The sequence below is a fragment of the Tarenaya hassleriana genome, unplaced genomic scaffold (assembly GCF_000463585.1).
Source record: "Tarenaya hassleriana unplaced genomic scaffold, ASM46358v1 Cleome2, whole genome shotgun sequence".
Lineage (NCBI taxonomy): Eukaryota > Viridiplantae > Streptophyta > Magnoliopsida > Brassicales > Cleomaceae > Tarenaya > Tarenaya hassleriana.
Window position 1 is genome coordinate 5933338 of NW_010965372.1, and position 11628 is coordinate 5944965.

General features: G+C 32.5%; 1 protein-coding gene across 4 annotated transcripts; it reads left to right on the plus strand.

Annotated features, from left to right (window-relative positions):
• Positions 1-572: 572 nt before the first annotated feature.
• Positions 573-4666, plus strand: LOC104812555 (protection of telomeres protein 1a). 4 transcript variants are annotated; one of them, XM_010539777.1, is made up of 10 exons: positions 574-1017; positions 1493-1629; positions 1995-2193; positions 2289-2353; positions 2521-2600; positions 3031-3291; positions 3364-3440; positions 3744-3802; positions 3874-4029; positions 4261-4666. In XM_010539777.1, the coding sequence occupies exons 1-10, from the start codon at positions 894-896 to the stop codon at positions 4474-4476; spliced, it is 1374 nt and encodes a 457-aa protein (XP_010538079.1). In that variant the 5' UTR covers positions 574-893; the 3' UTR covers positions 4477-4666. The 4 variants fall into 4 exon arrangements, with proteins under 4 accessions (XP_010538082.1, XP_010538081.1, XP_010538079.1 ...); XM_010539778.1 differs by having other exon boundaries at positions 3928-4029; XM_010539780.1 differs by lacking the exon at positions 4261-4666 and having other exon boundaries at positions 573-1017; positions 3733-3802; positions 3928-4019.
• Positions 4667-11628: the final 6962 nt, after the last annotated feature.

Sequence of the window (11628 nt, forward strand, 5' to 3'; positions counted from 1 at the left end):
GCGATGCCCATCTCTAGTCTCACATATTTACGCAATTTCCAAATTTAATTAATGAAATGATTAAGCTATATATGAACCAAGAAAGGAACTTTAACCATACATGAATCATTTGCATAAAAGACGTACCAAATATAGGTTTAAAAAAAATAAAAATAAAGAAGAAAGAAGAAAACCTATAAACCTCCATGTGTGAGAGTGAGTGACATGTACGTCCTTCTTCTTTGTTTGATGATGACCCATAACCGGTTAGGTCAAACCGGGTAAGGCTCTCTAGTTTTACGACTCTACCGAAATCCAACCCATAACCGGTTTGGTCGAACCGGGTAAGGCCCTCTCTCTGGTATGATATCTCAAGTTAATTATGACGAGTTACTCAAGTTGTTCCATATGAGGTTACCATGTTGGCCCTTCACGGGTTTCATACCGTTCATTTTTATAATGCGAATCATGAATTTATTTAGCAAATTGAGCATAAACTATACGAACAGTCATTTTTTCCCCTTCTAATTTAAAAATTATTATAAATTGCACGTATAACTATTATCTCACCATTTTCGACCGATATATTCTTGTCGTGTTTCTTTCTAAACACTTGTCTTTGCACCAACACAAGGATTCTGGATGGATTACATCAACTCAAGACTCGGACCAAAACTTCAAGAACCGCTGATTGTGTGAATTTCTAGTATGGGGGCACGTCCAAGTTTGAAACTTCCAATCGCATTAGCCATACCTCTCAGGTGCGTTTAGGGTTTTATGTCCCTCGTCTTGTTTTCCAAGATTTGGGGTTGGACCTCTCTCTCTCTCTCTCCTCTTTAGTATCATAGATGCTGCTTACTGGACGGCAAAAGAGCTGGAGATGCTTCTCTGGGTCTCGGTAACGAGCACCAGAAATGGAGAGAAAAGACGATCAGAAGTTTCTGAAGATAAACGACGCAGTTACTCTCGTCAGCCAAGAAATCAATCTGATCGGCATTGTCGTGAAAGCCATCGAACCCAAGCATTCTCGCGGCCCTGGTAAAGCAACCCCTTTTCCCCAATTTTCCTTTTACTCGACGACGTTATCTCGAGAAATTTTCCGTTGCAATGCTGAATTCGCCTTTCTGGCTGATGGGTTTGCTCTTTTTATAATGTTAGTAGTTTCCTACCGAGATAGATATACTCCCTGACATCCGTTTGCTCATATGAAGTCATCGCCTGTATGCCATTCTTGGGCTCGGGGAAATAGGGTTGTTGCTTATCACAAGGCTAGACAATTGATTGAAAATAATTTGATATGGTTAATCTGGAAACTGTCGATTCATTTTGTGGTTCACCGAACCAAATGTGGGCAGTGATTCTGAAAGATTCAACTTTCACTGTCCGTTTTCGGACCATCTCCATTCCTGACTGATAGATAAATACTTTCATATTATTGCGGGGTAATTTTAACATTCGTGTGATCCGTGAGTTGCTCTGTTGCTGACTGTTCTGTTCTGTTTTTTCTTGACAGATTGGGTCTGTTCAGTTTGGATCATTGATGAATCGTATCCAAGACCCGGGCTTTGTGTTAATGTTTTCACGAGCGAACTGGAAGAACTTCCTCATGTTAAGAACCTTGAGGACATGATTCTGCTTACCCGTGTCAAGGTATAAGCCTAGTTATGATCTCCTATGTTCCATGCTCTGCCATGGCCACTAACCTTTTGGCAATACTGAAACCATGTTCTTTCTTTGTTGAGATATTGGATTGTTTCTGGGAGAATTTCTATTGGCCAAACTCATTTCAAACTATGCACATGATTTTTTCCCTGGCAAAGGATGAATGGAGAAGAATTTCTATCCTCTAGCTCAATTATAGCCTTAGGTAAAAGCAAGAAGCAGTATTACCTCAGTGGCTGGTTTGGTTCTTGCGTTGCTAATCTTCTGCCTGATTGCCTTTTGTTGTCCATTTGTAATGTGAGGAAAATGTGCTTCTGAATCTAAGGCAGATCTGAAATTTTATTCTTGTACAGATAGAAACTTTTGATGGCGACAGAGTAACTGCTGTCTTTAATAAACGAGCTTCTTCCTTCGCACTGTATGAAGAGGGTTATGATGATGATGATGATTTTTTGTGTTACCAACATTCTTCAAGATTTCAAGACAGGGCACAGTACAAGAATTCCATGGATTACCTAGGCAGATGGTTCACCGGTAGCAAGACTAACACAGGTAAGAAACGACCTCGTCTTTTTTCACTTGTCAATAATGGCCTTAGACAGTGCACCTTACAGAACCAAATGCTTGATCTATATAAATGTTGTCAGGGCCAACCAACTTTTCGTTCTTGAGAGAGATTAAGGGAGGGAATTATTTCGATTTGGCGTGCAGGGTACATGACTTTCCTCTCACCTGTGGTAAACATTATTAGTTCCTGTGAAAATTGCTCTGCATGGCTAGGAGCTATTATTTTCTTCATGGTTACTTCTGAGCCTCCTTGAAATTCATAAACATTCGGGAACTGATCTTTTTCTATTTTCTTTGTTTCTTGTAATGGAGATTCTTCATGTTAATGAAAATAGGAGTGTCATCTTTGTTTGGGACGGAACTGATACACCCCCAACAAGTGTTTTTGCAGTGTGAGTTCATACATGTCAAAGAAAAGAAAATTATATCATCGTTTCCCTAGTTCTAGCTTCTGGCTTACATTATCGATCAGATTAGTTTGCTCGCATTAACAGATTATAATTTTTAGCCATGTAGTTTGATTTCTCTTTACTCGAATTATAAGAAACTTGCCATCAAAATGAAAAAAGGGCCAACCCAGCTCGAGTCACCACCTGGTGGTGGCGCTGGGGAAGGAAATATACTTGCCATCAAAATTAAGCGAGACTAAAAAATTTTCTGTAAAGTCCTAGGCAACTTGTTTAAGTGGTTAGCGTTCCAATTCTTCAGCGTTTTTAATTCCAGATTTTTCGTTTTAAATTTCTCTATGCTAGCTTTATTATTATTGGTTGTGCCTGGATTCGGATACTGTTTTGAACTTTTAATATTGTTGACCATGAACAGGGGAGGAGAAGACGAGCAATTCAGCAGTCTTCACTTGTGCAATTGTATATCAAGAGATGCTTTGCTTGAGCTCCCGACCGTTGGAACGAGACTGAGAGTTTCAGCACACAATCGGTTCCCGTGCATGCTTAAAGCTGGCCAATGGGTGAAGCTTTGTGGTTTGCTGTGTGAAGTCGATAGGGGGAATTGGGTTGGTAAATGCATGGACACTACAAAGGTTAAGCGAATTCAGGATGATAGCTTAGCAGAAAACATCAAGAGGTCAGTATGTCTTTCTGTTGATTTCACCACATTGATCTTATGTAGCGTCTTACCTCGTGTACGTAAAATTAGGACATATGATAAGAGAATATCGTCGAATTTGGGGCTGATGCCGTTCTGGAGTTTCCCCTGGCCTCCTGGATTAACAGGTTCGTTTTTCGATCGTTTTGATTAAATCACAGCCTTCATTTTGGGGTTGATCTAATATCTGCTTTCTAATCGGTGATATAGTTTTCGGTTATCTGTTTTTTTCCTTCAAAAGTCGCGAATTTTTCTCTTTAAACTCCGTACAAACTGAAGTAAAATTGCTTTTGTCCAATCAAAAAATGGTAACTGGGATCAAAATCTGATTGCCCCTCAAGCTTGAAGTTCAGCTTTTTTTTTATCTACACTGGTCTGGTAATTTTTTGTTTACTGCTGGACTTTTTCTTACATTCTCAGCGTCTTTTCAGAGACAGATCATGATCGTGCCCCATTTGTCACACTGATGGACATTCTAACATTCCCGGAGGTACCATACCGTATCATTTTCCTCTGCCATATGATTCAATGTGCAGATAGTTTATCATTCCAACATTACAGGTGACATGTAAGTACAAATGTGTGGTTAGAGCTGTGGCTGCGTACCCATGGCAGGTTGAGAGATTCTATTCAAGTAAAAGCCGACGTTACAGAGTTATATTGACCCTGGAGGACCCGACAGCCATTTTAAAGGCTTTTCTATGCGACGAAGAGGCGGTAATGCCTTCGCTTTCAAAACTTATACGTTCTGTCATTCTGGGTATTCGTCGTATTCTTCGTTTTTCCATTCGGTTTGCTTCGAAATAGTTTCTCCCGAGGACAAAATGTTTCGTATATCTGTCATATACGAGGCCGGAAAATGCTTTTCAGGTGTAAATTTAGCATTATTACCTGTTCCACTGTTCCATGTTGAGCTCCTAACACATCAGAGGCGGGTTCATTCCGCAGGACAAGTTTTGGGGCGGACATCACGGCGTCGAGATATTGAGAAAGAAACGAAACCGGTTGCTCGGAATACGGGAAACCGAGAATGGCGTCGACGGAGAGGGAGATCCAAGAAATCCGCCATGGATCGAGTGCTGTATACGGTCTTACTATACCGATAAAACGGACCCGTGGAAGACAAGGTACTACAGGATCTTCGACACCCGACTTGTCGTTTAAGAGCCTCTGTAGTCCTATGGTTTATGGTTTAGGGTTGTTCTTAGTAAATCATGTGGTCCAATAGTCAATGATGGATTTGGTCAAAGGAAAAATATATTCCGATATGTATAAATAGCGAATGAGAAACTAAGGAAAAGAAGTTTTGTCCGAATGAAAAGGGGACTTTCGTGGAAAATTTCTTATACATAATTCGAACTTTTAACAATATTTATTAACGCATCATAAATTATTTTTTTTTCACCTCCAATTTCGTCGAAAGAAAATCGCATGGAGGATAGAATGCGTGTATTATGGCGAGAAAAGAATAGGTCTAATGATAATATCTAAAATTATATTTTACTAATATATATATTTGGAGATTTGAATTTGGAAAATAATTGAGTCTGGATCTATACATAAATAACTTGTTTAGTACCCCAAATCCAATACGAAATGATGCATTTAATTAGATTGTCAATTTAGGCCGAGGTTCGAAGCCCGGTCCAGTCTAACCCAAAAAATAACGGGTTTTGAGTCTAAATTGTTCGACCCGAAAACCCGATATTTTTTTTTAAAAAAACTTAATAAAAAAGGAAAAAAATTTATAAAAGATTTTGAACGGTTCGATCCGATTGACACCCCTACAATTAATGTGTTACGAATTCGGGATAGATTCGGTCTTCAGATAATTTGTACACAGCCGCGTGGTCAAAACACATTTATCTAAGTTAGTCATAGTGAATAATATTCAAATCCCTAATTAAAGGTATCAAATTAACTGTATTTCTATTCTATAAAAAATATCTTTTTCTTTTCTTTTCATGTGGAAACTTTTTATAGTTGAAAACCCCCATTTTGTAAATAAATTCAGCAAGATTTGACTTTTAAAATCATAATCTTCAATGAGATTCAATATTTCGAAAAATATGGAAAGATGTAATAGATATATATATATATACACATCACATTATTAGATTTCATTTCTAAAGTTTCTTATAAATACCCAACACAATAGCTTAAAAAATTCATTCCAATAGTTTGTATTCTTCTTCTTCTTTTTTTTTTTTTTTCCTTCGTTCGTTTTCTTTTTAGAGCAGTAAAAAAGGCAAAATGGTGGAGTTGGAGATATAAGTCTAACAAAAGTCGAGATGAAGACGACCAAAATACTTATAAGTTGGATGTCTTCTTCATCTCGATCTTTTGTTTGTCTTGTTTTTTCCACATGAAAATTAAAAGCAATTTTTATGTTCGGTGTGTTAATTAATTACGATGGTCGCTTTTTATGATTTACTCATCCCATATAGGCGTGTGTGTGTGTGTGTGTATACGTGTATAATATAATCTTGTCATTATTATTGATTGATGAAAATTAAGGCGGCACTAATTATTTCTAAAATGCACATCATGTAAGTAACTTGGGAGGAACCCATTTGGTAAAAACTTGAAATTGGATGAAATTTGCATTTTTACATGTTTTTTTTTTATTTGTTTTATCATTGAAGCATAAGGCACCCAAATTGCATAATCATTTTGACATTCTAACCGAAATAACCGAGGATCGAATTCGAGACCAATTCGTATCTAAATATGGATCTCGAAATTGTGTTTAGTGACACTTGTATTAAAAGAATGTACAATTAATAAGCATATTTTAACATGTATCGTAAAATATAATAATATTCCATGAATTAAATGATTTTTTGGATCATCAATTTGGAAGCACTCGTCTTTTGACAATGACATGATAATTGTGGGAAATGAGTTTTTTGGTTATTTCAGGCCATCAACTTCCCTGCAGATTCCGAGGCAAATCCCTCGCAATTTTCAATCCCTCCACTCTCGGTACCGATCCACTTATATTTTATTCTCTCTATATATATATATAGTAATGTAAAATCATTTCTTAAATAATTGAAAGACGGTCCACGGCAAATAAATATATAAATAAATCAATGGGTGTGTCCATGCCACGGTTGCCAATAAACAAGAATCATTGGTCTTTTTTGTCCTGCTTTTTTTTTCTTCCTACTTGCAATTATGCATGATTATATATATATATATATATATATATATATATGCATATAAGATCATTGATTCGCACACATGTACATATACACGTCGTGTATATATATATATATATGACTTATTAATGGAGGGGATATGGGTGTCTAGAAGTAGAGCTATTGCGAATAAAAGAAAAAGAAAAAGAAAATAAAAAACGGAGCTTAGGTCAGAGGCGGATCCACTTGAGAATGAGTGGGGGCACTGGCCTCCACTAATTTTTATTTTTTTTAAAATTATTTATAGAATTTAAGAAAAATTCTAAAAAAACACCCTTAATACCCCCACTTAAATTTTGTTTGGACCCCACCGTTTTTCATTTTAAATGTATTTTACGAGATTTAACAAATCAAATCTTATGTCCCATATTTTTTTCCTTTTTTTTCTTGTTTTCCATTTTTTAAGTTGTTATTTTTATCTTTGATCAAACAAAAAATCATTATCAATTGAATAATAATCAAACTAAAACTATAAATAAAAAAATTTAAACATATTTAAAAATTATGATTGTTATTTTAAACAATTTTTTTATTTGATTTTATGTATTTATTATATTTATCAATTTATCTATATATATATTTATATATTTATTTAATTTTTTATTTGATTTATCAGAAAAATCGATAAATTTATTTTAAAATAATTTGGTAATATTATCTTAATATTGTGGTAAAATTTTAACGAGAATACATAATTTTTTATAAATTATCTGATTTATTTTATCAAAAATATATTTAAAATAATTAGAAATTGAATTACATAAATATATTTAAAAAATAAAAAACGTAAAATTCAGTTATCCGATATAAATATTCTTTAGACGATATATTTTTATTAATTTTGTATATTATATATATTACTATTATCGTATTGCCCCCGGTGAAAAAATTTTCTGGATCCGCCACTGGCTTAGGTCATAAGGGGGAATAAATCAGATTTCTGCAAAAGTTGATAAAGACGTAAAATATTTCCATTCTTTGTAATGATTTGCTGATGTTATACTTCGCGGAAACTTATCATTTTTTTATATTTGAATTAAAGAAAAATCAAAGCTTAAAGTTTTCCAAAAATTTTCTAGTCAATCGATACGTTCAATTTGTTTTGACCATTTGACCAAATAAACCATAAAACATTAAAACAATTAAAATGACATACTGAGTTTACAATAACTTTATGAAATATACCTAAATTTGGGAAATTCAATCGATGAAATAGAATACAAAATGTCTATCCCGTCCCGACTTCAAACTTTAAATTTGGGGAAAAAAGTATTCTAAATAATCTAGCTGACTCTCCGGACTGAGATTAGTTTGAGGCTTGGTCCGGATACACGGTCACAAAAAAAACTTTATGAAATATAATTTGTATTAACTAAAAATTGTAGAACATACTGAGTTCCCAATAACTTACCAATTTCTTACTTTTCTTTTTATTTTTGCTAATGGTATATTTACAGGAAAAAAAAAATCTCTTCGGTTTCAAAAAGAAAGGAACTTGGAGGACTTATGGATTTTGCCAAAAAAAAAAAAAAGAAGCAACAAATAAACTTTCGGGATAGGTAGGGAGATTTTCGTTGACGAAATTAAAATAGAGACTTCGAAGAAAACAAAAGAATGGTGCTTTTAATGCATGTCTATTAAGAAATAAATGTATATGTTTTTCTTTAAATTTTATTTTCAATTATTGGCCCTTTGATATGACTTTCCATTATATATCATAGTCAATATGTGTTTATATATACATGCATAGATATAGATATGTAATATAGATATGCATATGTTTATTTATAAATTGATTTTTCCTGCGTTATGGCGTGGTAATTTTACTCAAATGACCCACTTGGCTCGCACTTATTTCACGTGTACACTAGAAAAAATATAACCTTTTTTTTGTTGAAAAGACGAAATTACCCTTAATGAATACGCGATTTTTATCCGTTCGAAAACAACTTCGTTATTACGACTTCGTAATTAATTCTAAATATAGTTATAATTGATTATAAAAAAGGTGGCAAAAAAATCAACTGTTTTATTTTAGTTGTATATCAGTTATATGTTAGTTGTAATAAGATCGCAAAAAATAAAACGAAAAGGGTATTTCGGACTTTTCCAACTAAAAAGTGGGTTAAAATTGAAATTTTTTTTTTCGGTGGTGTACACTGAAATTGGTGTGACCGTTATTTGAGTAATATTCCCGGATGGCGTGGGTGTCTATGAACCGTAATTAATGAGGAAAAAAAAAGGAAAAACTGTGGAGATCAGATCTTAAGGGAAAATCGGACAGATTCCCACAGCAGTGACGTCTATGAATTTTGGGATTATTATATTTTGGAGAAACTTCTATACATTTTTTTTAAAAATTGAATCCCAAAAGTCAAGCAGATTTTCTGCTGAATTTCAAATCATTTCGATCTATGACTAAAATGTACTCTCCTTTTTTATTTTTATGAATTATTAAAATCTAGGAATTGATAAAAAAACCGGTGAATACGTCAAAAAAATACTCTCTATTTACTATTTTGATTTAACCTAATATCATTTGGATAAATGATTGTTATATTGGTTTTACGGTTAAATTTATGGTGGTTTCACGGAATAATTAATGTAATATATAAGGTGTAACCATGATAATTTGATATGATCACCATAAATTTAACATTATGACTAATGTAACCTATTGTAATTCTGATCATATCGTTATATCTGGAAAATAGTACGAATTGAAGTTAAAATAATAAATAAAAAGTATTTTGGATAATGCACCGATAAACTTAAAAAACAAAGAAAAAAAGGAAAAAATGATAAAATCATATATATATATCTATATTTCGGATTAGGATTTAACACTAATGCATTCAATTTTTATTCCTTTTAATCGTATTTAACAAAAGACATTTATGATTAAAAAAAAAAGTGCCAAATAATCATACCATGAACATGAAGGTTTAGTACTAATTATAATTTACAAAAATATTTTGTGTATTTGTAAATGGATGGAGGTCGACAGATATCGAACCATATGTTAATGTTTGAGCTGCTTCTTAATTAGGTGTATGGAAAATAACGGTTGATGTTGGAATCACGTGTGTATATTCGAAAAAATAATATATAATAATATCTAAATTTCATATCACCTAATTAAATATTATAAGGTACAAATGTATACATATTATCTGAAGTATCTAAACCCATTTTATATTCAAATGGTAATTAAAATGAAAATTTGGTATTCTGAGCAAACCGATGGCATACAAATATTGTTCAATAATATCTAACTGTACAATATTATCAAGTACATAAATTATATATTTAATTATCTGTAGTTTTAGAAGTATTTGGTATTTATTTTATAAAAAGGTTATATCTATTAGTAGACATGTTTTCTTTGAATTTTTAATTTTTGAATATCTATATAATGGATGGGTCATGAATTTATTTACATTTTAATTGATTTAATATGTTCATGTTTAAAATGTTTGAATATTGAATGTGGTTTGGATTCCATAAACTTATAGACGTGTTATGTGTTTCAGTGGACTTTTTTTTTATAAATTTTTATATTGTATCTCGAATCTTTTAGATTCAATGCGGACATTTGCAAATATGATTGGATATCCAAAATCGCTAATATTCTAAAATAATGGATCATATAAAAATAATGCAATTTAATATTTGCATGGATACAGATACTAATATTCAGAGAATCCTGGATATCACAGACCCCTATTATTATTTATTACCATATTTTAATAAAAAACATTATCATAGACAAAAATCGAATAATTGTACTGAATATATATTGTAAGGCTGTATTATTATTTTTATACAAAAACACATTATTAAATGAAATAAAAATATAAAATTTTGAAAAGAAGAATAATTTAATTTCTGTTACTGGATCGCTGAATTTCAATTATAATAATAGAAGAAATTTGTGCACTTCAAGATGATAACCAATTCTCCCATTGGAGAATAAGGGAAAAAATGATAATTAATTTCTCCATAATTAAAAAAAAAACATTATATACGCCCAATCATTGTGTTGCACAACAGTTTATCTCTTGGCAACAAGCCAACGACGACGACGAAAAGTGCTCTAATACGTGAAAGAAATACGGAAATTTATTTATATTTTTTATTTATTCGAGTTAAAAATAAGTTTTAAAAATTAAATTTTAAAAAAGTGAGTTTTCCTACTCGGGCAAATAATATTATCATAAATCTAATTAACTTAATATTATCATACGGCATGGCTTCGATTCAAGATTTGAGAAAGAAAAAAATAGAATTGAATTGCATAGTAGAATTTTCACACACAATAATATTACAAATCAATCTTCTGTTACATAAAAATAGATAATATTTTACATACATAAATTAACAGTAAATTTTAATACTTACGAGTAGTTAATTCTTTTAGAAGAATAATTATTCCAATGGCTATTTGGTGGTAAGGGTCACAATTTTGATTCGGCTAACTGCAAACCCAACCGATATAATAACCAATAGTAAAATTAAATCTGGTTTTAAATTTTATAATACTAAAAATTAAAAAAGTTAAATCTGAATTCACTGTAGTAAATTGAAAAAAAAAATTAAAATAATGTTTTTATTAATAAAAATTGAATTCAAACAAAACTAAAGTGAAACCAATATAAAAATAAAACGGTTATAATTTTAAAAAAAACACATTCTAAGCAAACCCAATCTAAAATAGTTGGCAATATTTAGAAAAAAAAAAGTATTATAAAGAAAGAGTAAAACCCATCAGCGGGTGATCGAGTGGCGAAAGGGTGTTGCTCTTTGGGCCCCGATCGCCAGTTCGAAACCAGCTGATGGAGAGGGAGGGGTATTTCTCGGTTAGGAGGGTGTTGTTTTATGGGTCTCTGTCGCCGGGTCTCTAAATGCTGCTCCCGGGTCTAGGGGATGTAGGTTAGGCCGAAGGCCCAGGTGAACCTGCTGGTTAACGAAAAAAAAAAAAAAGGAAAAAAAAAACTAAGAATCGAACATTTTCCATTGGAAAATTTACATGTAAACTTACGAGGAAAATCAGCCGAAACAGCAAATCCACTTCAAGACTGTAATCTATATATTTCAGGACTTGCGATCCCCT

Coding starts and splice junctions, on each gene's coding strand:
- LOC104812555 (XM_010539777.1), top strand. CDS start 894: ATGGAGAGAAAAGACGATCAGAAGTTTCTGAAGATAAACGACGCAGTT. Junction 1,018..1,492: donor CAAGCATTCTCGCGGCCCTG/GTAAAGCAACCC, acceptor TTTTCTTGACAG/ATTGGGTCTGTTCAGTTTGG. Junction 3,803..3,873: donor ACATTCTAACATTCCCGGAG/GTACCATACCGT, acceptor CCAACATTACAG/GTGACATGTAAGTACAAATG.